The sequence below is a fragment of the Schistocerca piceifrons genome, chromosome 6 (genome assembly GCF_021461385.2).
Source record: "Schistocerca piceifrons isolate TAMUIC-IGC-003096 chromosome 6, iqSchPice1.1, whole genome shotgun sequence".
In the NCBI taxonomy this organism is placed as follows: Eukaryota; Metazoa; Arthropoda; class Insecta; order Orthoptera; family Acrididae; genus Schistocerca; species Schistocerca piceifrons.
In genome coordinates, this window is record NC_060143.1 from 456,811,539 (window position 1) to 456,839,269 (window position 27,731).

The 27,731-nt window shown below is 42.4% G+C and overlaps 1 protein-coding gene across 1 annotated transcript in view; it reads right to left on the bottom strand.

The window, feature by feature from the left end:
- Window positions 1-20,202: 20,202 nt before the first annotated feature.
- LOC124802976 (aminoacylase-1-like) overlaps window positions 20,203-27,731 on the bottom strand; it is a 121,456-nt gene continuing 113,927 nt past the window's right edge. Inside the window, exons 6-8 of the mRNA XM_047264074.1 lie at window positions 26,984-27,213; window positions 26,570-26,630; window positions 20,203-20,448 (exon numbers count right to left, since the gene is read on the bottom strand). Of these exons, the coding sequence (XP_047120030.1) occupies window positions 20,302-20,448; window positions 26,570-26,630; window positions 26,984-27,213 (438 nt within the window). The 3' untranslated portion in view covers window positions 20,203-20,301. The remainder of the gene's footprint in view (window positions 20,449-26,569; window positions 26,631-26,983; window positions 27,214-27,731) is intronic.

Consider the following 27,731-nt stretch of genomic DNA (forward strand, 5'->3'; position numbering starts at 1 on the left):
AAAAGTTCTTTTCAGTAGTGTCAATAAGCAAGCTGCGAGAATTTTAATGAGTAATGAAAACAATTTAGTTGAGGCAATATTTAATTAGAAACTTCGCTGTGCTAGTAAGTGTGAGAAATCTCGCCGTAAATGATAAATAATTTTATTTATTTACGAGGTATCGACTCTGACATTGTCTTTGGAGATTTCACATCTCCCGTTGTTACTGCCGTCAGTCGTCTCTGGTGAGTTTGTATTTGTAAACGTTCCATGTCTTTTCGCAGTTTCAATTATATATTGTAATCAAACAAGTAATTTATTCCTAAAATCGAACACTTTACTCCCTGTTTCCCTAAAAATTTTACTTTTCTTTTTCTGTGTGTGTCTCTGTGTGTGTGTGGGGGGGGGGGAGGGCCGGGAGTTCTGTTTTATCAGATGAAGATGATAGTGTAATTGATTACAGGCTCTTTAGCCACTGTTCTGACTGCAGCAGCCGTTTGTAACACTTGCCATTGGTTGTACTTGTTCTTGTCAAGCTTGATCGTCGGCCTCCCCCTCCCCCCTTACATTGAAATGGTGACTAAAGTGAAGTGTTAGGTGATTGCAGAGTACTCATTATCACATTCAATGCACTTTGTGTACTTAGTGTTGCAACGTAAACATTACGTGTTCTGATGCATGTTAGACATTTTGACAATCATCATAGCTGAGATAAAACAGTTAAATTATGCCTTGCAAGCTTTTACTGTACTTAACCTCAACTAGGTCTCCAGTCATTTACAATAAATTTGATCAATTATATTTTCCTGGTGATACATTATCTTCACTCTCTCCTCTCCGCTGACACATAATTTACAGGTCACAATCATGTTTTATAAACGAAAAATAACTTGATGAAACATAACACTGTGCTAATCGATGTAAAGACCGGCCTCTTTGCGTCACTGACGGTGTTTTGCAGACTTTTCGAATACTGTGACATCAAAAATGTGGAAAACAATTACCCTAAGTTTCTGTTGTGCATTAAACAAAATGTGGTCCACAGATCGATCCTTGAACGTTTCTATCAGTTCCGACAGCTGACAGTAAGAATAACTTATGGAACAGAGATCAAACTTATGGCACCCTTTAACAAAGGAGCCATCTTTTCGTGACAGTAAGCAGACAGAATATGAAACAGCAGTTGTTTGTATTCCTCGTTTTCAGGGTTTACTCTATGGCATTTAACGTAAAATTAATTTTTGCAACTACGCGTTCCTTAATTGATTATTTGTGTTTTATAAACAAATATGGGTTTTTATTATTTACAGAGAAAATGTTATATAGCCATTCCAATGCTCCATAGTGAATGGAATATAGATTCGAATGAAATATTGTGATGTGAATGGCGAGGCAGCCAATAAACGATTTTTTTGGAGGTCATTAATGCAAAGAAAGTTGACAAAATTTTCGATATTTTAGGCAGTTCAGTTAATTTGACATATTTTTAATAAAATTTCGACATTATAGGCAATTCAGATACTTTGACGTATTTTTCATAAATATTTCCCCTACATATCAGTGCAGTGCAGATTGTGTTACATTGTAACAGCAACACCTGTCTCTGGTTCCAGGGTAGGAGAGAAGAGAGGTCTGTGACATAATTTGTGGTCAATAATTCATGTCGTTCAGATACTTTGGAGCGCAGCCGAGATGGTGGCATAAGAATGCAATTGTCTTTCTCATTTTGATGGAGGCTGATATTCTAGGCTGTGATTGGACGAGGTGGGAGAGAGAGATGGTATATTATAGAGTGAGATTTCACGGAATTTTATGTAAGTAACATTTACTTGGTGTCACTTTTATGCATCCTTGTAATATTACATCCTATTGGCTGCAAAGAAAAGATGGAAGGTGTATAAAGAACGCAGTTGGTCTGTGCGTAAGTAATGTCACTTGAAGGCACTTGTATTCCAGAAATAATTAATATGTCAGGCTTTCAAGTGGAGGTTACATAATTTTAACACACAAGTGGCACCATATTTACTCATTATTTCAATTCTACACTCAGACTGGATGGAAAAAGGTGGTGGTGGTGGTGGTGGGTGGGGGGTTTTACACAATTCGTCTGTTTCCATTTTTTGGTAAATTTTGAACACTTCACTAACATTGGCTTTTAATTTCCTGATTAACCCAAATGAACTGTTCCCGCCGTCTTGTATTTTCATTGGTTGTTTCATTTTTTAACGCACTATGATTGGTAGGAGATACAGGGAGGCGCTTTTAATTTCTCATTATAACAATTAGGCAATACTGCCATCTTGTATTTTTAATTTTGGGGCCTGACTGAGTGGAGATAAGGAGTATTCCACTGTGATTCGCTCTTAATTGGGGTATTAGGACGTGATTTTTAATTTCCCACTAACACGTCTGGACTATTTGCGCCATCTTGAATTTCTCATTGGCTCTTTCGTAGTTAGTACTACACACTGACTGGAAGTGGATAGTAGGGATACGGCTTTCCACTGATAAGGATGATGACGTCTCTGGCGATGTCTTCAGTTCAGCGTCTTAATGACATTATGTATGAGGTCACTGATAATGATGATCACGTCGTTACGTCATATCAAATGTAAAGAAAGTGTTTCAAGATGGTCGTACCCATACTACTCGTATTGACGTACCGTTGTGTATTGACGTAGATGCGGACTCTACGTCAGTTCATGTCTCTGACGAGCTGCGCTTTGTTGACCAAATGTATGTTACTTTGAGTTATAAATTTACATCCTTAAAACCCGTTGAAAACTTCCTGTTTCTATTTTTTACAGTACTTTATAGTACTTTTTTATTGGATACTTGACCAATTTTTCTGATCAGCAGTTATTCTGAATTGAAAAGAGAAAAAAGGAATTTTGATGTCTTCTCCATGACGGACACTAATGCAACAAAAATACATAAGTGATCACGTTACATAAAGCTTGTGACTGTTTAACAACGTAAAAAGGCTTCACTGACATTTTAAAAGAGTTAAAATAAATGTGAGATGATAAAACTAGTTGCTTCACTCTGTTGGGATCAACATCCTTTCTAGGGAACATGGTTCCGGCAGTGAAAAAATTGACAATTGCAAAGCGGCGGAAAGGTGAACTATTACTGAAATTTAGTTGTGAAATGTGACGTGACATTGGACATAAAATAATTCTAACACCAATGCAGTTCACTGAAAGCGTTAGCCTGCATCTTGACGTTTATATGTTTTCTGTGAAATCATTAATAGTCTATTATCGACTCTTCGAACAACATTGTGTTCCAGCCTGTACGCAAAGAAATTCCGAAGGAAACTGCTTCTCTGTGCAAGAACAGTTTTGGCGTCGCTGTGGAACTAATAGAGTACAGATGCAGAGTGAGTCCATTGCCCTTTGAATAACTCAACAGAGCCGCCTACCCAGCCGCCAGTCGTTCGCCTGTCACATTTAGTGAGCCCGACACGTTGCGGGTCGATAGCTATTTACGTCTGATTACAGAAGTCCAGTGTAAACAAACAGACCTACCACATTCTTCTCAGGCACTACATATACTTTTCTGCAGCATCACACACAGTATCTAGAGTATGATCCACAGCAAAATTTGTGACTGGATTGAGGATTTGTTGGCAGGAAAGGCACAGCACGTAATATTGGACGGAGAGTCATCGATATTATATTTCTTTCACCATACAACGCTTTCACTTGTTATGTACGCACGTAATATAATATCCCACGATTATCTCTGAAAAGTATCGAAAGTACTGTTACGGAATCACTCTTAGTCGATACATGTTAGATCTAATGGCGCAACAGATCTGGCCTGTTGGTGGATGTTCACGGTGAAACTGATATTAGTTACCATGAGACAACGAAATGAAATTGAAAGATCTGTATGTTGAGCAAACTAGACAACGGGACCATAGAGTCATATCTCACTGCGGAACTAGAAACATTTAGCTTTGCACAGTAGCATGTGGGTGAACTGTGGTTGAAGCTTGAAATAATAGTTGACAGTCCACTGAATAGATATGCATCTAGTTGAACAATTCGTGATGTAAAGAAACAGACTACTGAGTAATAGGCATAAAACAAAACACAGGGCTGTAGACAGAGAAACACTGAATGAAATGTGTTTGGCTGTAAGAGGGCACTGCATGGATCTTCAGTGACTAATGCAGCAGTATATTAACGGAAGATCTCTCACAAAATCTAAAAAGAATTTTGGTCATATGTAAGCGCTATTAGTGGCGCCGAAGGCAGTGCCGTGGATGGCAAAGGAACTGAACTTGAGGGTAGCAAAGAAAAACAATAAATTCTGGACTCTGTTTACAAATGTTCCTTTGCGAAAGAAAATCTAGAAGTATTTCAGTATAGTTCTCGTACCACTGGAAAGACAAGTGACATTGTTATTACTGTCAGTGACAGAGATACAGCTGAAAAACTGAAACTGAACACAGCTTCAGAGATCTGTGGAATCCTATCGTATTCTTTACAAAATTTGTGGTTCTTCTAACTGTAATATTTCGAAGATCACTTAAACGGAAAACTGTGCTCACTAACTTGAACAAAGTACAGATCACATCCGTCGACAAAATACATGGCAGAAGTGATCTTCAAACCTACTGTCCAATATCTTGAACATCCATCGACTGTAGAACCACAGCTCAAACGTAATGAGGTATCTCGAACAAAATGGTGTACTCCATACCAACTAGGACGTATTCCAAACATTGATCATGTGAAACTCATCTTGCGCTTATTTTGCATTTCATCTTAAAAGCCACTATAAAGGCAGCCAGGAAGTTTCAATACTCCTTGACCCACCAGAAATATTTGACATAGTACTACAATTATGTTTTGTATCTAAAGTACGATCTACAGCAAAATTTGTGACTGGATTGAGGATTTGTTGGCAGGAAGGGCACAGCACGTTATATTGGACGGAGAGTCATCGATACAGGTAAAGTAGCTTCGGATGTACCTCAGGGACGTGTGTTGAGACCGTTGCTGTTCGTGTTGTATATTAATGACCAGCTTAGTAACGCTAATGGTAACGTCAGAGATTTGGCAGGTGACACCGTTATCCACAATGAAGTACAGTCTGCAAAAAGCTGAACAAATATTCAGTAGGATCTTGATAAATGTCAAAAAGGAACAAAAATTGGCAACTCTTTTAAGTATTCAGAGATCTAAATTAAGCATCATGCTTAATGACTTGAATTTCATTGAGGCATAACTGCAATCGGTCAACCCATACAAATTGTTGACTGTAGCAGTTTGCAGTGGCATGGAAAGGGGTGATCACATAAGAATAATCGTAGGTAAAACAAACAGCACAGTTCGGTAGATTGGTGGGGTACTAGGAAAATGCAACCCTCTACAAAAGAGATTGCTTACAGAACACTCGTACAAGTCATTTATAACATTGTTCAAGTTTGTGTGATCCGTAGCAGATAGGACTAACAAGAGATATTCAACATACACAACTTGGGGCATCACAAATGTTTACAGGCCCTTTTGACCCGTCGAAGTGCGTCACGGAGGTGCTGAAAAATCGAAACTGGCTAACACTTCAGCAGAGACAAAACTATCCCGTGAAAGCCGACTTTCACAGTTTTAAGACGGAGCTTTAAATGAGGACTCTGAAAATATACTGCAATCAACAGCGAGTCGCTCCCATAGTGATCGCGAAGACAATGTTTAACTACGGCTGGAAAAGATGCGTTAAAGCATTCTTCCTCCGCTCCATAAGTGAGTGGAATAGTGAGCAGTCTTAATAACTCATTCCATGCGAAGTACCCTTCCCCATGCACTTCACTGTGATTAGCAGAGTGTGCATGTAGCTATTTATGAAGATCTTGAGGAGAATAGTTGAGTCGGCGCTGAGATGAACCATAGAAGGCTGCGTTAAAATTTACAACTTTCCATGCGCGGTGGCACTGAGCAATAATACAGTAGAGGGTAATCTACAGCAACACGCGACAGAAGAATTTTATATTTCTCGTTGTGCATTATGAAGAAAGACCGGAAATTTTTAATTAGTAATGGTAATAATACCATTCCTGTTGTATGGGTAGTCGACTTTTATAGCTTGAAAAGGACTTCGGGTAAAATAATTTTGTGTATTTGGCCGCGTCATTGTAAACTACTAACACAGCAAAACCGCCGAAGTTTCGACCGCTTTGCTGCTGCCCTCTTCAGGGCAGTTCGATAATGCCTCTGTCTCTGCTCTTAAAGTACTTAAATGACATTTACAACGACTTTAAAGATCTGTTCCAAAACATTAAAGTCATTAATGTCACAATAATATTTACAGTTGTGCAAGCCTGCTACTGGACTACTGTATTTTCCAGTGTGATGTAGACACGTATTTTGCCATTTGTGAAATGCAGTAGCGATCTGCCACTACCAGAGATACATATAACAGGTAAATGAAATAATATATGTAAGATGTCTAGAGATCCAGCAGGATACAGGATGCACTGACGTAATAAAAGTCATGGAATGCCTCCTAATATCGTATAGCGCATGATTTTGCCCGGCGTTGTACCGCAACTCGGCGTGGCATATACTCAACAAGTCCACCGCAGAAATATTGAGCCACGTTGCCTCTATGGCCCTCCATAACTGCGGGAGTGTTGACAGTGCAGGTTTTTGTGAACGAACTGACATCTCGATTATGTCCCCTAAATGATCGGTGGGCTTAATGTTGGGAGATCTAGGTGGTCAAATCCTTAGCTCGAATTGTCCAGAGTATACTTATAAATAATTGGGAACAACTGTGCCCCAGTGACAAGGGGCGTTGTAGTCCCAAAACATTCCGTCCCTGATTGGCAACGTGAAGTCTATGAATGGCTGCAAATGGTCTCCATGTAGCCGAACGTAACAATTTCCAGTCAATATTTGGTTGAGTTGGACCAGATGACCCTGTCCGTTTCATGTAAACACAGCCCACACCATTACTGAGCCATCACCAGCCTGCAAAGTGCCTTAGTGGCAACGTGGGCCCATAGCTTCGTGCGGTCTGCGCCGCGCTCGAACCCTACCAACAGCTCTTACCAACTGAAATCGGGATTCATCCGACCAGGACACGGTTTTACAGTCGTATAGGATCCAACCAATATGGTCACGAGCCCAGCAGAGGCGCTGCAGGCGATGTCGTGCTGTTTGCAAAGGCATTCGCGTCGGTCGTCCGCAGCCATAGGCCATTTACGGAAAATTTCGCCACACACTCCTAGCGGATATGATCGTCGTATGTCCCATTTAATTTCTCGTATTGCTTCGCACAGTCTCGCTTGTTTCTTAGCACTGACAACTCTACGCAAAACGCCGCTGCTCTCGATCGTTAAGTGAAGACCGTCGGCCGCTGCGTTGTCCGTAATGAGAGGTAATGCCGGAAATTTAGTGTCCTCGGCACACTCTCCACGCTGTGTATCTCTGAATTATGAATTCCGTAAAGTATTTCCAAATGGAATCTCCCATGCGTCTTATTGCTACTACCATTTCGCGTTCCGTCTGCTAATTCCCAGCGTGCGGCCATCATTACGTCGGAAACCTTTTCACATGAATCACCTGTGTGAGATTGACAGTTCTGCCAAAGCCGTCTCCTTTTGTACCTTGTGTACGCGATATTACCGCCATCTGTTATAAGCGTATCGCTGTACCATGATTTATATCACCTCAGTGTACAGCTTAGGACTTTGTTGTGAGCTCCTATAAAGTTATCTGATTTCCTAGTAAGGTCCACAGAAAGATGTAACGTTTCGATGATATTCAGTTTTATCCTTTGCCCATGAATACAGAAAATGATGAAACTGAAAGTCGCTGGAATCAGCTCACCAGCAGAAAACCTGACTATGGCAGTCTGAAACTAAAATGAAACCAATCAAAAAGCTCGTTATATCTTGCATTTTCGTATCTCATTAGAATCCCCGGATGACCAGTGTGATGGTGTACTGTGCACGCTTTTCCCTTATGTATCAGAGAATTACCTCCTGTTTATCTGCAGGTAAAGTAAAAATGTTTCTTTTGCAGCAAAGACGAGAACGGGAATACTGTGTAATGTCCATAACAGTACATTTTGTAGGACTCTTCAAAAATCTTGGTATTGTATTGTTCATTGCTCACTATATTCTACATGTTGTTCCACCTGATAATTAATATTAGCTGCAGACGAACAGCATTTAACAAAAGTACAGAAGAGAAAACCATTCCCATGGACTCCTTCCCACATGTCCAAGAGTGAGAGAGGAGTTTAGTGTGCTGAGGCAGACTTGAAACAAGAAAATGGAATCTCATCTTGCTCTAACGAAAATTATTAGCATACATACTTGTTGTCACCCCTTTTTCATAATATGATTACCAGAGGCCGGATTTTAAGGGAAGTGCATTTCGCACGCAAGACTTGGCGATTTGAGGAGTAGATGCGTTTTTCAAAAAGATTTTTTTATACAATAGCTTGAATTTAGTTATTTGTATGACGTTATATCATGTTCGTGGCTTCAGTGCATATATTACGATAACTCACATGGCTACACCTCTTTTACTTGCGTTTTTTCATATGAATTACGCCAAATGTACGAAACATGAGTAATACTGTGAATCTTCAGGTTTTGGCGGCGCAAAGACTGTTCCATTAAGTTTCGGGTGTGCAGCCGCAAGAAATCTCCTTCTTCTTCTAATATTTCGGCTGTAAAACGTTCAGCCATCTTCAGTGTGAGCCGCAAGACTGCCGCTCCAGTGCTTGCTTCGTCCCTTTATACTGCTGTACCGCGCGACTGCGCATGCGGCCACAGATGCAAATGCGCCAGAGACGTTGGTCGGCGGCAGAGACGTGCATAATGCGCGAGTTGTATCTATGACTCCGCAGTTGATTTGTTGGCATATCGATATATCATTGTGAGCTGCACTGTGACGACGTCTTTGAGAGTTTATTACAGCAAGTGCCGGATTCCAGGATTTATCAAAATTGAAATCACTGTCTCTATTAATTAAGTTCGTCGTCAAGCGAATTTCAATTGCCTCCTTTACTTTCGAGTCCCAAAATGACGATGTAGTTGTCAAAATTTCGACGTTGTCATACAACATACTGTGACCATTATCAATACAGTGCTCTGCCACGGCCGACTTGGATAGGAATAATCCGGCACTTGCTGTTATAAACTCGCAAAGACGTCGTCACAGTGCAGCTCACAATGATATATCCATATGCCAACAAAGATCAACTGCGGAGTCATAGATACAACTCGCGCATTATGCATATCTCTGCGGCCGACCAACGTCTCTGGCGCATTTGCATCTGTGGCCGCATGCGCAGTCGTGCGGTACAACAGTATAAAGGGACGAAGCAAGTACTGGAGCGGCAGTATTGCGGCTCACTCTGAAGATGGCTGAACGTTTTACAGCCGAAATATTAGAAGAAGAAGGAGATTTCTTGCGGCTGCATACCCGAAACTTAATGGAACATGAGTAATATTGTATTACTAATTTTTGTCGCAGACTGTAAACTTCAAAACTCAAGCGGCCTCGTTCGGCTTGGAGGACGTTAGCAGAGGTCAATACCTCTTACCTTATCTCACCACTACCAATATTTGCTATCTACGGGGAGTGGTACAAATTATGCGGCGCGAAACGTCAGTTGCCAGCACTGCAGGACGTAGTTTCCTCTGCACCGCTACTTTCCGCCGCTCCTTATCCTTCCGCCGCAATCGCCTTTTAGATGAGCTCTGTGTGAAATGTACGGACTGTATAACTAAACTAATCTCCGCACTAACGATACAGACAGACCGCCGTGCTGTCGTGTCCCCTTGGCGTCACTGGTTGCTGACAAGTAGGGGCGTTGTCACTTTTCATTATCGGAGCCAATACTTCTTAGTCAAGCGGCCTCTCAATTTGCCTGACAAGGCTGAGTATGCGTGAGAAGGTACTGTTCATATATGCTATAAAAGAAATTGTTTCGTTTGCGGATCATAGGCTCAAAAAAGTTTCAACTAGATCAGCATGTTTCTTATCCATGCCGCACTCCAAAGATGAAACTACACGAAGACCTAAGCGCAAAGCGTGCAGTCAATTATTTGTAAAATACCAACAAAGCGAATCCAAAATGAATTTTTCTTTGGGGAAATCCTGATTATGAGTTTATGAAATTGTCAAAAAGATATATGGTGCTGAAAATTCAAAAATTTTCAGCTTCTAACTTTCCCCGAAATTTCTTCATTTAAGTGTGCCCCTGTCACTTCTCTTGTCGAGGGAAGGTCATTTTCTGTGTGCAAAAATGTTCTTTCAGATAAATGCATGAGCCTAATTGATGAAAATTGGGAGAAATTGGCTACTGTGTACTGGTTTGGAAGGAAATAGGAATAACGATATAAGTGAATTTTGATATCACATGTTTTTATTGTTTTGGTGCCTTGTTATGCATTTTCAGTGATAGGGTACTACATGGATGCATCGACGTTGAAAGATTTGATAGAGTATGGAAATCTGGGCTCTAGTGGTTACCTAATTTCAAGAAACAGTAATCCATGTTAACAAAGGAAGTAGTAATATTCATATTGCCGATAAATACCAACGCGCTCCTTCAAAAATTATGGTAGCAATAGGAGATAGCTAGCATCTTCCTGCAAAGTACCGATTTTTAAGTAATGTAACGTTTAATCCCTGCAAACAAAATTTATATGTAGCAGATCAGTGACAGCATTTTATTAAAATAGTGCACTTAAGTAATTTCTGCGAGCTGCTTATCTTCCCTTCTACATATCGTGACTCGTTTCATATTACTAAGGAACATCGTTAGTGACGGTGTATCTTGCTGAAGATGATGAATCGATAGACGAAGCTGAGAGTATGCAAAAGTGTGTACTTCTGGTTGCGTCTCGTGTGTGTCTTGCAAGCTGAGTCACCATTAGAGACTGCACACAAGCACTTTAATAACTTACACATTTGCCTTGCGCGAACTGTGCAATGGCATACCCAACGACGCCTTTCAGGCGGCCGGTGCCCGTAAAGGCGATTTTATAATAAATGTAGCAATTCTTTACCTGAAAGCCGTCTCAGTGACCGCGAAACACCAAAAATACTTACCAAATTACCTGTCGTCTCTGTGCAAACAAGAGAAGTTTACCTAGTGCCATTTAAAACATGTACACAGTGCCTTGCAACCAAGACCAAAGTTTCGTTCGAGCTACAGAACTGTTCTTAAGCCAGCTTGTATGATATCTGCATCCTTCCTAATGGAGATATTTTGCTTGTGTTACTATAAGATTAGACGTATTGAAAAATAAAATATCCTTGAGAACGGTATTGATCAGCATTTACTTGTCTATACATTTTCCAGATATTGAATATTGAGTTACGTAATCGTTCTACATGAACAACACTTTTTATTGCTGATTTCAAGTGTGTTAGATTTCGATCCAATTTATTAATCAAGAGATTGCCTCTCAATTAATATTCAGTCATTGATGGGTGCAGATTTCACTTAAACTGATGAAATTTCCCTGTTTTGTAGTGTAATTATCAGTTTCCTTTGCCGCCCTTGTCCCCTTCATTTGATTTTAACTGATGTTACAACACTACTGTTTAGTTCAAAGTCTAAAGGAACTGGTGAATCTTAGAGATTTACACTCCTGGAAATGGAAAAAAGAACACATTGACACCGGTGTGTCAGACCCACCATACTTGCTCCGGACACTGCGAGAGGGCTGTACAAGCAATGATCACACGCACGGCACAGCGGACACACCAGGAACCGCGGTGTTGGCCGTCGAATGGCGCTAGCTGCGCAGCATTTGTGCACCGCCGCCGTCAGTGTCAGCCAGTTTGCCGTGGCATACGGAGCTCCATCGCGGTCTTTAACACTGGTAGCATGCCGCGACAGCGTGGACGTGAACCGTATGTGCAGTTGACGGACTTTGAGCGAGGGCGTATAGTGGGCATGCGGGAGGCGGGGTGGACGTACCGCCGAATTGCTCAACACGTGGGGCGTGAGGTCTCCACAGTACATCGATGTTGTCGCCAGTGGTCAGCGGAAGGTGCACGTGCCCGTCGACCTGGGACCGGACCGTAGCGACGCACGGATGCACGCCAAGACCGTAGGATCCTACGCAGTGCCGTAGGGGACCGCACCGCCGCTTCCCAGAAAATTAGGGACACTGTTGCTCCTGGGGTATCAGCGAGGACCATTCGCAACCGTCTCCATGAAGCTGGGCTACGGTCCCGCACACCGTTAGGCCGTCTTCCGCTCACGCCCCAACATCGTGCAGCCCGCCTCCAGTGGTGTCGCGACAGGCGTGAATGGAGGGACGAATGGAGACGTGTCGTCTTCAGCGATGAGAGTCGCTTCTGCCTTGGTGCCAATGATGGTCGTATGCGTGTTTGGCGCCGTGCAGGTGAGCGCCACAATCAGGACTGCATACGACCGAGGCACACAGGGCCAACACCCGGCATCATGGTGTGGGGAGCGATCTCCTACACTGGCCGTACACCACTGGTGATCGTCGATGGGACACTGAATAGTGCACGGTACATCCAAACCGTCATCGAACCCATCGTTCTACCATTCCTAGACCGGCAAGGGAACTTGCTGTTCCAACAGGACAATGCACGTCCGCATGTATCCCGTGCCTCCCAACGTGCTCTAGAAGGTGTAAGTCAACTACCCTGGCCAGCAAGATCTCCGGATCTGTCCCCCATTGAGCATGTTTGGGACTGGATGAAGCGTCGTCTCACGCGGTCTGCACGTCCAGCACGAACGCTGGTCCAACTGAGGCGCCAGGTGGAAATGGCATGGCAAGCCGTTCCACAGGACTACATCCAGCATCTCTACGATCGTCTCCATGGGAGAATAGCAGCCTGCATTGCTGCGAAAGGTGGATATACACTGTACTAGTGCCGACATTGTGCATGCTCTGTTGCCTGTGTCTATGTGCCTGTGGTTCTGTCAGTGTGATCATGTGATGTATCTGACCCTAGGAATGTGTCAATAAAGTTTCCCCTTCCTGGGACAATGAATTCACGGTGTTCTTATTTCAATTTCCAGGAGTGTAGTTACCCGATAGAGAATGTAATCAACTCAGTTAAATTTTTAACTCTGGGCTCTTACAGTGCTATGGCTGTATACTGTCGATTGTGGGGAAACAAACAGTAGATCTCGCTCAGCGGAAGCGTTTCCACCTTCTGCAAAATATCTATTGGCTTCCGTTTCGAACAAAAGGAATGATTCGCTCTTAAACTAGCTTTGACTAGATGAATGTAGAATTACATGGCAGAATTAAGAAAAAAAGGTTTTAAAAATTAATAGGCCTGTAAATTTCAAATTACGCTGTGCTACATTTTTGGTTGCTAAACTAGTAGGTCACTTATTTGTCGGCGTAAGTTTTGAAATACTGCCAGGATAAACGAATCTCCTTGTCCTACTGAAAACTAATAGTGTATATCTGTAGGTCTTAAATAAAGGCTTCAGAGATATCTTTAACAGTAATCACAATTTGTATGAGTTGTTTCAGACACACTCGTGACATGACAGTGCAGCTTCTTAAACCAACCTTTCGCTGCCCACTAGGAGTTCTGGCGGATCCCAGGCGCACTTTTATCACTGACCGATCGCCATCTTGCCCGCCAGTGCCCCTTCTTTGAATAGCTTCCTCCTGAGTAGTGCTTGATTGGCTGACAAGGCAGCATCGATCCTCAGGTCAGCAACCTTTAGTATTTCGATTGTTTTTGTTGAAAAAAGTGGTTGGGCTCCGAGCGATCCGCACGTGTGACCCCGTGTAAAAAATTTGACACATACGGAAACCGTTTTTTCTCTTGGATTTTCGCTCTTTTGAGATATGCAAATGTTATTTTCACTGTCTGCGTCCTGGATAAAACTGGGAATGAGAAACAGTTATTTCCTGTCCATACTGGTATTTCGGGAAGGTATTATTTTTTCCAACCTCAATGGAACGTTTTGCTCTTTCAGGTTTTCCTGCGTTGAGAAGATGTCAGGTCGTTGGGAAGGTCCTTGTTTCATCGGTAAGGAGCAAATTATACCAGAGTGGGAGGGACAAGAGAGAGAAGAGCCACTTGAAGACTAGGATAGTGAAGGAACAGACAGTGAAATGGAGGGCGAAATTTTGCAATCGACGATGCAGTATCCGACGAGTTCTTGCATTGCAACAGCCATGTTTAGACGACTGTGAAGAGAGATAATTCGTTTAGGGAAGAATGGACACACAATTTGGACGACGGTGTCACTGGAAGTTGTACAACCGGAACTGCCCGAGGAAATATTATTACTCACCTTCCTGGTGGAAAAGGAGCTGCCCAAACAGGCAAAACACCTTCCTCCTTCGTTGAATTATTCGTGGGAGAAGATATTACTCAGAAAACAGTGCATCGCACTAATGAAGAAATCAGTAAGAGACAGGCTTTGGCATCTAAGTTGTACAATGGAGCCACTGATTACATAGAAATGAAAGCTCTTATTGGATTAATCTTTCTTTGTGAGGCTACCAAGAACTATGATGTGAATCTTGATGGTAATTATTCTAGAAAATTTGATCTTTCGTTTTCCAGGTGTGTGACGTCCGACAACCTATTCAAATCCCTTCTTTCACATTTAAGATTCGATTCTAACGCAAAAACATGCGAAGAGAGAAGGAGAAATGATAAATTAGCACCCATTCGTGTACCGTGAGAGACTTTCAATTCAAACTGTTGGAAATATTCTGCCCCTTCCGAGTACTGACTATCGTTGAAACTCTTCTTAGTTTCAGAGGGAGGTGTTTGAAAAATGGTTCAAATGGCTCTGAGCACTATGGGACTTAACATCTATGGTCATCAGTCCCCTAGAACTTAGAACTACTTAAACCTAACTAACCTAAGGACATCACACACATCCATGCCCGAGGCAGGATTCGATCCTGCGACCGTAGCGGTCACGCGGTTCCAGACTGAAGCACCTAGAACCGCACGGCCACACTGGCCGGCAGGGAGGTGTTTCTTCAAAATGTATATTCATAAAAAACCCGATAAATATAGAGAGAAGACACTGTCACTTTGCGACGCACGCACATTTTATTTTTGCGGTGGAATACCATACGTAGGTAAAAGTATAATTCAGAGGAAGGCTCCCTTCTTTTGCCAACATGCTACGTCATTCGCCTATGTGAAGACATACAAAATACCAAAATATGAGTCGCAATGCAACAGCCGACAACTGGTTTGCATCGTGCGAATTGGCTGAGAAGCTTAGTGAACTTAAACTCACTTTTGTTGGCACCATGCGGGAAAACAGAAGAGAAATACCTCATGGATGGCTCACTGTTAAAGATTAGATCCTGTGAAATCAAGATTTGTTTACCATCTCGACAAATGCTCACCCCTTATTCTGAAAAGAAGAACAAGCACGTAATACTTTTATCCACGATGCACGGTTCAGGAACCGCAAATCCTGATACACGGACCGCTAAAGTTGTTCTATTCTACTATTTGACTAAAGGAGGAGTTGATTGTTTTGAGAGAATTTGTCACTCTTCCACGGTAAAGAGGTACTTTTGATGTTGGCCAGGGCCATATGTTTCTGAAATACTCGATATGATAGGAATAAACAGCGGGGTTTTATTCACCTCAGCTACAGGTAAATCGTCTCGACAGATTGTTTGAAAAATCTTTCAGAGCGTGGCTGAACTCATATGAAGCGAACGCAGACTGAAGTGAAGTTAAGGAAAACCTTAAGTCTCTTAAGGACAGTTCTTGGACCTAAGGAAGACACCAGTCGCTCTTTCTCTGTATACGCCACTCCTAAACAAAATGAGATGCGATAGAAAAAAGGATGACAAATCCAACAATACATTCACCAAATGTAACTGTGCAGTTTGCAAGGAACATGAAAAACTAAGTCGACCATATCTGATGTGTGATGCTGCAGATTCACAAAGTGAAGCCGGAGAAGACTGATTCTCTGATGGAGGTTTGCAATATTGGTTTGTTTCTATTTTTTGGAGTGCTTAAGTTTAATTACTTTTCTGATTTTGGTATTGTCAGCAGTACAAGTTGGTTTTGCTTCGTGTACATCTACATCTACATACGTACTGTGCAATCCACCATACGGTGCGTGGCGGAGGGTACCTCGTACCACAACTAACATCTTCTCTCCCTGTTCCACTCCCAAACAGAACGAGGGAAAAATGACTACCCATATGCTTCTGTACGAGCCCTAATCTCTCTTATGTTATTTTTGTGGTCTTTCCGCGAAATGTAAGTTGGCGGCAGTAAAATTGTACTGCAGTCAGCCTCAAATGCTGGTTCTCTAAATTGCCTCAGTAGCGATTCACGAAAAGAACGCCTCTTTTCCTCTAGAGACTCCCACCCGAGTTCCTGAAGCATTTCCGTAACACTCGCGTGATGATCAAACCTACCAGTAACAAATGTTGCAGCCCGCCTCTGAATTGCTTCTATGTCCTCCCTCAATCCGACCTGATAGGGATTCCAAACGCTCGAGCAGTACTCCAGAATAGGTCGTATTAGTGTTTTATAAGCGGTCTCCTTTACGGAGGAACCACATCTTCCCAAAATTCTACCAATGAACCGAAGACGGCTATCCGCCTTCCCCGCAACTGCCATTACATGCTTGTCCCACTTCACGTCGCTCTGCAATGTTACGCCCAAATATTTAATCGACGTGACTGTGTCAAGCGCTACACTAGTAATGGAGTATTCAAACATTACAGGATTCTTTTTCCTATTCATCTGCATTAATTTACATTTATCTATATTTAGAGTTACCTTCCCGTACACCACAGCCTCATCAGCAAACAGCTGCACATTGCTATCCATCCTATCCAAAAGATCATTTATGTAGATAGAAAACAACAGCGGACCTACCACACTTCCCGGGGCACTCCAGATGATACCCTGACCTCCGATGAACACTCACCATCGAGGACAATTCCTAAATTTCTAAAAATATGCCCATTTTATTCAAAGTGTTTTTGAGTTTGTATTTATTTCTGACGTCAATAAAATAATTCGAGGTTATACATTTTCTATGTTTTATACCCATAGTCAGTATAGTTGGTTGATTGTAATTCGTTTCTGGTAGCAGTTTTCTAGAAATTTCCGAAATTGATTCCTCGCTTCTGAATTTGCCATGAAAATACGTGAAGTTCTGTAGGTACCTCTACTTATACGAGAAATGAGGCTGTTCTCATACTCATTGTTCGCTCAGGCTTACATATTTCTGCGGTTTCAATGAAATAGTTACCAGCTTCGGTGTTGTGATTCAACAGTGTACCAACTTCCGACCAGTTTCTTGCATTATTGGTTTACTGATATGACTGAACGCTTCTTTCAGCGATACAAGCTACGATTTTGCTTCCTGAGGGTTGAAATTTGAAGGGTATACTCGAAGGCACTGCTGAATTTATTGTATTTGTTTTGACGCCGGTCCAATGAGATTACGTCCGCAGCTAGTGGTCTCGAGGTCGCGTTCTCGCTTCTCGAGCACGAGGTCGCGGATTCAATTCCCAGCGGGATCAGGGATGGCTGGATGTTTGTGTTGTTCTCATCATTTCATCATCATTCATGGAAGTGGCGAGATTGGATTGAGCAAAGGTTGGGAATTTGTACGGCCGCTGATAACCGCGCAGTTGAAGGCCCCACAAACCAAATATCACCATCATCATCATCATCCAGTGCGATTACGCGGGCCCGGAGCCAAAAACTGAGTGGGGTTCGGGCAGACCCTTCGTGAGCAACGGTGTTGAACGCTCCCACGTGGTCAAAGGCGTGTTAAAACATTCTCACTACGTGATTCCATGTATTTGCACTTACTGTACTGGCGCCAACAATGCTGTAGCCGTGATCGTGTCGTGATTGTCAGATTCTTTGCAGATCGTATTTTAATATCTCATTCGTGCAACTCATAGAGTGTTCAAGTTTTATGATTTTTCATTTCGTATTTTTAGTTAGTGAGACAGTGCTCAAAAATCCCGCAGTTTATGATTTGTTCAGTCCAAGTAACATGAACGCAGATTTCAAGTGTTCTATCTAGAGTAAAACTGGTGTGCAAAAGCAGACAAACGGCACAGAATTGGTGTTTATATGTGTTTGTACTTTTCGCGTTATTTATAGTTGATAGTAACATCTTACGAACCTTTTTATATGCTGTCCATGTCTTAAGTAGTATTGTTCGAACTTAACGTTTCTTCATATTTAGATGTTTCATTACCAGAAATTAGGCTCAGCATCAGAACTAATGTTTTCAACGTATATTTCTCGTGTACAGATACATCCGTCACTGCGTTCGTTCCTTGAAAACGTAAACTTCGTTGTGTGTCACCTCCATTCTGACATCTGCTTGTCAAGCAACGTAATCGCATCGACTAGTACATAACTTTTTAATAAAATTGTGGATTAAAATGGCTTTGGTTATGCAATCTACTTGTCCCAGAAGCTCCTGACTGCACTTATTTCTAAGAATAAATTTTTGAGTCATAGTACCAAAGAGGAAACGAATATTTTTTGCGAATTTGCATTATGGTGCAAGTGAAACATAGGTTGGTAGCTTGTCTGAAAATTGAAACAAATAGTTGTAGCTCCGCCATAAATTGCATTGAGAAGCATTTTTTTTTTTATTTCTTGATGGTGACTAGTTTCGGACACCTGCTCCCCTTTTCAAACCATTCGTGCTATAAGTGTGACAAATTAGACGATAGTTCATTTACAGAATCTACCACTGCAGTAATCGAAGCAGTATGAGGCCGACTTAACAACAACAAAATGCGCCACACATTAGAGAACTGTATGTCTCTAATGACTGTACATGGGCTGTTGCCTGTATTTGTCACACTTTTAGCTCGAAAATTAGTCACCATCAAGGAATATAAAATATACTTCTCAATGCAAACTTATGACGGAGCTAGAACCATTTATTTCGAATATCTTTTGCATGTATTTCAATGGAGAAAGAAGATTATGCACTTACCTGAAACAAATGGCGAAACGTTATCTTTGTATGATAGATTTTCTGCAGCGTGTGTGTCTTCCTTTTTTTGTTTAACTTCCGATTCTGTCAATAGCAAGATGAAACAATTTGTGACATTCTGTAGTATTTATAAATCTTAGCTCTACCGTCCGCCAGTTCGTTGTACCTCTTTGTTGTTGTTGCTGTTATTGTAGTCTTCAATACGAAGATTGATATGCCGCAGGTATCCATGCTAGTGTTTTCTTTGCAAGCCTCCTCTTCATTTCTCCATAGCTGCCGCAATTTGCATCCATTTGAACCTGCTCAGAGTTTTTAAGCTTCGGAATTCCTCCACAATTTTTACCCATCACCCTTTCTTCAGTTACCAAACTGACAATCCCTTGATGCCTCATGATGTGTCCTATAAACCGGTCCCTGCTTTCAGTGAAATTGCGCCATAATTTTTTGCTCAATTCGATTCAGAAGTTCATTTGTTGTTCAGTCTACATATCTTACAAATCACTATTTTTCAGTCCATTAAATTTCGGGCATGCAACCGCGCAAATAAAATTTCTTCCACTGGTATTTCGGCCGCAAACCCTATTTTGTTGCCCGTTTTTGCCGTGCGTGATAGGTCAACGTCCGTTATGACTGATTTCGATTTGTTCTTCCTCTACTTCACCCAGTATCAGAGCAATCACTGAGAGTCCACCAACAGAAAATTTCGCTATTTTACAAACTCGGACGCAATGTCAACCGACGGAGGTATTAGATCGAGACCTATTGACTCACTAGCCAATGACGTTAGAGTTGGGTGTGAATCAACAAAAAAAAAGCACTCCGTCTTCAGGCCACAAGTGGCCCATCGGGACCATCCAACCGCCGTATCATCCTCAGTTGAGGATGCGTATAGGAGGGACGTGTGGTCAGCACACCGCTCTCCCGGTTGTTATGATGGTTTTCTTTGACCGGAGCCGCTACTATTCGGTCGAGTAGCTCCTCAATTGGCATCACGAGGCTGAGTGCACCCCGAAAAATGGCAACAGCTCATGGCGGTCCGGATGGTCACCCATCCAAGTGCCGGCCACGCCCGACAGCGCCTAACTCCGGTGATCTCACGGAAACCACTGTATCCACTGCGGCAAGGCCTTTGCCAAGCCTAGCAAGTGTTACTTTTATTTCATGTTCATTCCACTTAATCGTATCTCAAGCAATTTAGTGTTTTGCTTATAAATGACACTCTTAACTAAGAACACATTCCAAGAAATGTGATGAATTCTGCAGTAGATACTATATTTAATAGTGAATGAGGTACATTTGTCGCTGCCTCGCAATGCACAGCAGGCGACCCGTCTGTACGGAGCAAGAGAGCTACGGGACGTTAGCCAGCTCGAGCAGCAGCTCCTGGAAGATGCGGATGCCCTGCAGGAGGGTGCTCACCCTGATGAACTCGTTGTGCCCGTGCAGCAGCGGCGGCGTCAGGTTGATGGCCGAGAAACCCAGCGCCGGCACGCCCACCTGCAGCACGGAAGTGACGAAAACGGACTCAAAGTCTCCACTTCATGTCGAAAGATACACTGCCGTTTATTATTGGTGGTATTTCACTCAAACATAAAATAAAGAGACTGGCACAAGTTGTGCGTCATTTTAATAGTCATAAAACTTACACTACTGACCATTAAAACTGCTACACCACGAAGATGACGTGCTATAGACATGCTATACCGACAGGAAGAAGATGCTGTGATATGCAAATGATTCGCTTTTCAGAGCTTTCACACAAGATTGGCGCCGGTGGCGACACCTACAACGTGCTGACATGAGGAAAGTATCAAACCGATTTCTCATACTAAACACACAACAGCTGACCGGCGTTGCCTGGTGAAACGTTGTTGTGATGCCTCGTGTAAGGAGGAGAAATGCGTACAATCACGTTTCCGAATTTGATAAAGGTCGGATTGTAGCCGATCGCGATTGCGGTTTATCGTATCGCGACATTGCTGCTCTCGTTGGTAGAGATCCAATGACTGTTAGCAGAATATCGAATCGGTGGGTTCAGGAGGGTAATACGGAACGCCGTGCTGGTTCCCAACGGCCTCGTATCACTAGCAGTCGAGATGACAGGCATCTTATCCGCATGGCTGCAACGGATCGTGCAGCCACGTCTCGATCCCTGAGTCAACAGACGGGGACGTTTGCAAGACAACAACCACGTGCACGAACAGTACGACGACGTTTGCAGCAGCATGGACTACCAGCTCGGAGAACATAGCTGTGGTTAACCTTGACGCTGCATCACAGAGAGGAGCTCCTGCGACGGTGTACTCAACGACGAACCTGGTTGCACGAATGGCAAAACGTCATTTTTTCGGATGAATCCAGGTTCTGTTTACAGTATCATGATGGCCGCGTCCGTGTTTGGCGACATCGCGGTGAACGCACATTGGACGCGTATATTAGTCATCGCCATATTGGCGTATCACCCGGCGTGATGGTATGGGGTGCCACTGGTTACACGTCTCGGTCGCCTCTTACTCGCATTGACGGCACTTTGAACAATGGACGTTGCATTTCAGATGTGTTACGACCCGTGGCTCTACCCTTCATTCGATCCCTGCGAAAACCTACATTTCAGCAGAATAATGCACGACCGCATGTGACAGGTCCTGTACGGGCCTTTCTGGATACAGAAAATGTTCGACTGCTGCCCTGGCCAGCACATTCTCCAGATCTCTCACCAACTGAAAACGTCTGGTCAGTGGTGGCCGAGCAACTGGCTCGTCACAATACGCCAGTAACTACTCTTGATGAACTGTGATATTGTGTTGAAGCTGCATGGGCAGCTGTACCTGTACACGCCATCCTAGCTCTGTTTAACTCAATGCCCAGGCGTATCAAGGCCGTTATTACGGCCAGAGAAGGTTGTTCTGGGTACCGATTTCTCAGGATCTACGGACCCAAATTGCGTGAAAATGTAATCACATGTCAATTGTAGTATAATATATTTGTCCAATGACTACCCGTGTATCATCTGTATTTCTTCTTGGTGTAGCGATTTTAATGGCCAGTAGTGTAAATTATAAATTAAAAAATATCCACCAAAGAGTGAAAAAAGGAAAAAAAATGTGCATTGCCCCATTAAGTTTAATATAAGTAGTAATATTTTGATCCAGTTGTCGTCGCGTCAGGGGACCGCTAAGTAAATAAAAAAAAGTTAACAGTAGCTTTCTAGAATAGCGTAGTTTCATTAGTGCTGGGTATAAGCCTCCTCTTCTGTTTGGTGCCCTCTCTTCCAGGCTTGCGCAGCCTGCATTCACACATCAAAATAGTTGGTGATATTAAAATTAATTATTATAGAAAATGTGAAAACCAATCTCTCTTTAATTAGACTAGCATTATTGAAAAACAGAGTTGCCAATTTATTTTTTATCCTATTTCTTACATAATTACATGCGAACTTAGTTTCACGCATTACTCTGTTTCGAGGCCTAAGGTCTACAGTAGTCTGATGATAGCGTCCTAACTCACGGCGAAACCGCGTGGTGCGCCGTATGAAGCTTGCAGGGTTTGACCAGGTGCTGTGACCCGAACGGGCAGTCGTTTGACGGCAGGCGTCGTTGACATATGTGTCTACGTTCCCAATTTTTCGGAGTTATGTAATTAAGACTTAGACTCACAAATTTATATTGTTGGTTTGACATGTATCTACACTGCCTAGGTAGTTGATTTGTACTTAAATTTCGTACTTCACGATTTTTAGATGTATTCTGTTTTTATTTTGTTTACTTAGCGGTCTCTCGACACGACAACGGTTGAATAAAACTATTCCTGCTTAAGTAAAACTTAAAGGGGCAGTAGATACTACATTTTTACCTTATCGGGGTTTTTTGTGTCTTTTTTTTATTTAAGTTTTATTTCATGCTTTTTAAATTTCATATTTTGCTAGTAGACCCGGTGCGATTGTCACTCTGTCCTCTCATTCACATAAATACTTTCCGGGACGAAACATAAAATAATGACATAAAATTCTGAATACAAATCATCAACATTGGATGCCGAAGAAACCGGCGTAGGAAGTCACCCTCTTTCATCTAACGGCCTTGCCAAGAGGACGGAGGATTGTACAAAGGTTCAGGGCACTGTCTTGTTCTTGGGGTGGGAAACTGTCCCTAAAGACCTAATAATCAGCAAAGATCAATGGCATGACTGTTCAGAAGACGATGGAACCAATGCATTAAAGATACGTAATGTATGTCCAGAGGACTCGTAGCCGTAATAGAAAATGTGTCGATATCTCCATTGGTAAAAGATTCCAAATTAGTCCCCCCATTCGGATCTACAGGAGGATACAGGGAAAGGGGAGGTAACCATGAGAAAAAGACTGAATAACCAACGAAGGAATAACACTGTAAGAGTCAGGGCTTGGAATGTCAGGAGCTTGAACGTGGTAAGGAAGCTAGAAAGTCTGAAGTGAAATGGAAACAAGATAAATATTTATGGTCTGAAAAGTACGGGGTAATATCAACAGCAGCAGAAAATGGTGTAACGGGAGTACATTTCGTTATGAAGATAGGACAGAAAGTGATTTTCTGTGAACAGTTCAGTGATAGGATTGTTCTTAACAGATTCGATAGCAAACCATCATCGACAACCATGGTTCAGGTATGCATGCCGACGCCGCAAGCTGAAGATAAAGAGATACATAACGTATATGAGGACACTGAACGGGTACTTCAGTATGTAAACGGATATACAAATGACCTGGATGCAGGAAGTAGTAGAAGAAATGGTCACGGGAGAATGTGGGTCTGGTACTATGAATTAGAAAGGTAAGATGCTAATGGAGTTCTGTGATAAATATCAGTAGAAATAGCGAATACTCTGTTCAAGAAACACATAGTTGGAAGTACTGACTGAGCGTGTGGGAAAGTCGAAACAGTATTCGGGGAAATTAAAAGCAAAGGTGGCAACGTTACAGTGTAGTGGGAATTCCACTGTTCAATGCAGAGGAGAGAGTACATAGGTAGAACAGTACACTGAATGCCTGCATAAGGAGGAAAACTTGTCTGATGACATGGTAGAAGAAGAAACAAAAGTCAGTATAGATGAAATAGGGGATCCAGTATTAGAATCAAAATTTAAAAGAACTTTGAAAGTCTTGTGATCGAATGAGGCAGAAGGGATAGAGAACATACCATCAGAATTTCTAAATTTGTTGTGGGAAGTGGAAACAAAGCGACTATTCACGTTTGTGTGTAGAATGTGTCAGGCGACATACCATCAGATTTTCGGAAAAATTTCATCCACACAATTCCGAAGTTCTCAAGAGTCGACATGTGGGAGAATTACCACACAATCAGCTTAATAGCCCATGCATCCAAGCTGCTGACAATAAGAATATACAGAAGAATGAAAAAGAAAATTGAGGATGTGTTAGATGACGATCAGTATCTCTTGAGGAAAGGTAAAGACGCCAGAGAGAGGCAATTCTGACGTTGCAGCTAAACAAAAATCAAACACGTTCATAGGATCTGTCGACTTGGAAAAAGTGTTCGACAGTGCAAGGGTGCAAAATATTCGAAATTCTGAGAGAATGGGGGTAAGCTACAGGGAAAGACGTATAGAATCTGTAGAAGAGCTGAGTGGGAGCAATAAGAGTGGTAGACCACGAACGAAGTTCTCGTATTTAAAAGGGTGTAAGACAGGGATGTAGTCTTTCACCTTTACCGTTGAATCTGTACATCGTAGAAGCAGTAACGGAAATAAAAGAAATATTCAAGATTAGAATTAAAATCCGGGGTGAAAGGATGTCAATGATAATATTCGCAGATAAGTGAAAGCGAAGAATTATTACAGTACCTGCTGAACGAAATGAACTGTGTAACAAATACTGAATATTGATTGAGAGTTACTCGAAGAAAGACGAAAGTACTGAAAGTGGCAGAAATGAGAACAGCGAGAAACTTAGCATCACAATTGGTGATCACGATGTAGATGAAGTTACGGAAACTGCGACCTAGGCAGTAAAATACCGCGTGACAGACGAAGCATTGAAGTCATAAAAAGCAGACTAGCATTGACAAAAAAGGCATTCCTGGGCAAGGGAAGTCCACACAGGTATTTATTCGAGAAAGAGACTTCTGACATTGTTCTTTTAGAAAACAGAATTGTACGGCAGGGTGACATGATGGACTCTTGGAAAACCGGAACACAAGAGAATAGAAGCATCTGAGATATGGTGTTACCGAAGAACGTTGAAAATTAGATGGCCTGTTAAGGTAACGATTGAGGAGATCACGCTGAAAGTAAGAAGGTCCGGGATGATGGGGCATGTTGAGACAACAGGAAATAACTTACATAGTAGTAGAGTGAGCTGTGGAGGAAAAAACTGTAGAGGAAGACAAAGACTGGGATACATATAGCTAATGAGGTTGCAACTGGAACTCTGAGATGAAGAGGTTGGCACAGAATAGGAATTTGACGCGGGGAGGGGGGGGGGGGGGGAGGGGATCAACGCGTTATTGACTTGTTCAGGTTGTGAAGTTTGTTGTCTTCAATAAATCATCCAATTTTTCTGAAAATATACTTTTGTATGTAGGTAGAAGTACATGATAACTACTGATTTACGTTCCTTCCTAGTGGTTCTAAGCACTTCAGTCCGGAACCGCGCGACTGCTACGGTCGCACGTTCGAATCCTGCCTCGGGCATGACTGTGTGTGATGTCCTTAGGTTAGTTAGGTTTAAGTAGTTCTACGTTCTAGGGGAGTGATGACCTCAGATGTTAAGTCCCATAGTGGTCAGAGCCATTTGAACTATTGAACGTCCCTTCCGGAAAATTCCTTCATGATCTGCTTTTTTTTTCTCTTTTTTTCTGAGACTCTGTTTACGTAGTGAAAATCAGTATTTTAAGTGCTGGGACTTGAAGAAATCTGGAGGAAAATGTAGATGCTGTAACAGTCAAGGGTGACCACGAAGACTATGCTGCGTATAAAGCATCATTTTGTTGAAGAATGAGTTCAAAACTGAACCACCAAGGCCGAACTAGCGTTACAACATTTAAGGGCGTCTTTCGTCACGTCACGCGAAAATGCGTTTTGATCAGGTCGTGGGTAGGGCGCTACTTTATACTTTATCGGCGCAATGTAAAAGAACAATACAGGAACTTATAGGGCTCGTTTTCATAATAGCTCATTACACGGTTTAAACTGGCCATAGTGGCCGATAAAACGATAGATTTAGTTAACTAGTAGACTCTACTTGTGTTTCGAAACAAAAGTTTCGTATTTTTAAGTGTCTGAAAACCCACGTAGATCAGACAGTAGTCTCTTTTGCTTTAACGTGACTTTTTAATGGATAGTGACATCTAATATTTTACCGCCCAAGACAGCGAGGCGGGTGAGGTTCGAAATTCGCATCGGGATGGAGACAAGTTCAGATACCCGTCAAATCGTCCAGATGTTGGTTTCCTGTCGCTTCCTTACATCCAAAGACACAAATGCCGGGTTGGTTCCTTTAAAATGGAGACGCTGGTTTCCTTATCCATCCGTATCATCTATATATCTCGTCGTCGATAGCTCGTCAAAACCTAATGCACTTTCCTTTCACATCATAATAGACTTACGTCATTGCACAACTTACATTTCGCAGGAAACGCGCGTCGGTTGTTCCAGGACAGGATACAGCTCGTATCTTCAGCTTCCTGCAAAAGGAGAGCATAATGAGTTCACCAGAGAGATGTCTACGTTTCATAATAAGTAGAGAGGGTTTCAGCGGATCAAGTATTTGTATTACGTACAAGCTGTTCAAGAAATAACCTTATGAGAATGATTGAGCAAGTTGTTGAAGTGACCTCCATTATGAGATGCTGCATGTTGCATGTCAAAACTACGTAATATTTCTCGAGAAATAGCAGTGACGCATCATGGCGAGCTTACCACCAGCAGCAAATAAACACCTGTCATATGGATACACTAGTTTTTAAACACCTTGAATTACTTTCTTGATGTATTAGAAGTACAGCACTTTTGTAGTTGCATCAGGTCTGTTGCTTACAGCTTGTCGGCCGCCCTCTGGAAAGCTGCCCACCACGCGTTGCCTGGCCCCAGGTCAGTGACCTGCTGCCTCGCCTCCTTCTGCAGGAACCCCAGCTCCACCTGGTCTCCAGCCTCGGAACACCACTGCCGCATCCTGCGCTCCAGCTCGTCGAAGTCGATGCGCGGGTTGAGCCTCATGTCGAAGACTGAACTCATCTCTGGAGGTATCACGTTCGCCTGCATGCCTCCCTAGACAATACAAGCTCATTAGCAAAGATCTTATGAAGACGCTACCCGTAAGGATGGTTAAATTTTCTTAACTACGGATGTATCGAATTTTTGGTAAACGTCTGACTGATGTCGATGCTAGAGATATATTGAAAGCTGCCTCTTTATTCGGCACTTTGATTTCTACCCATTATATTTTTTTTCGTAGACCACGATATTCACTGTTGTTAACTGCGATCGGAACGGTCGCGGCGTTGACGTGACGGAAAGCGCGGCGAGACCCATGGAGCGGCCCGCGAACAACAACACAAACTGGAGAGGACGGACGCGACCAACGAAGGACCTTACGAACAACGACAAGATCGAAACAACAGGGTGACTAGAAAACCTAACTAGACCACCATGTCCACTCGTACACTGAACAAGAAAGTAAATACGCTTTCTAAGGCGAGGCGATATGACCAGAGATGTACGCAAGATTAGACTGACTGAGGTTTTTTTTTTCTTTTATTGAATTTTGATTCCCCCCGAAGGGGGCG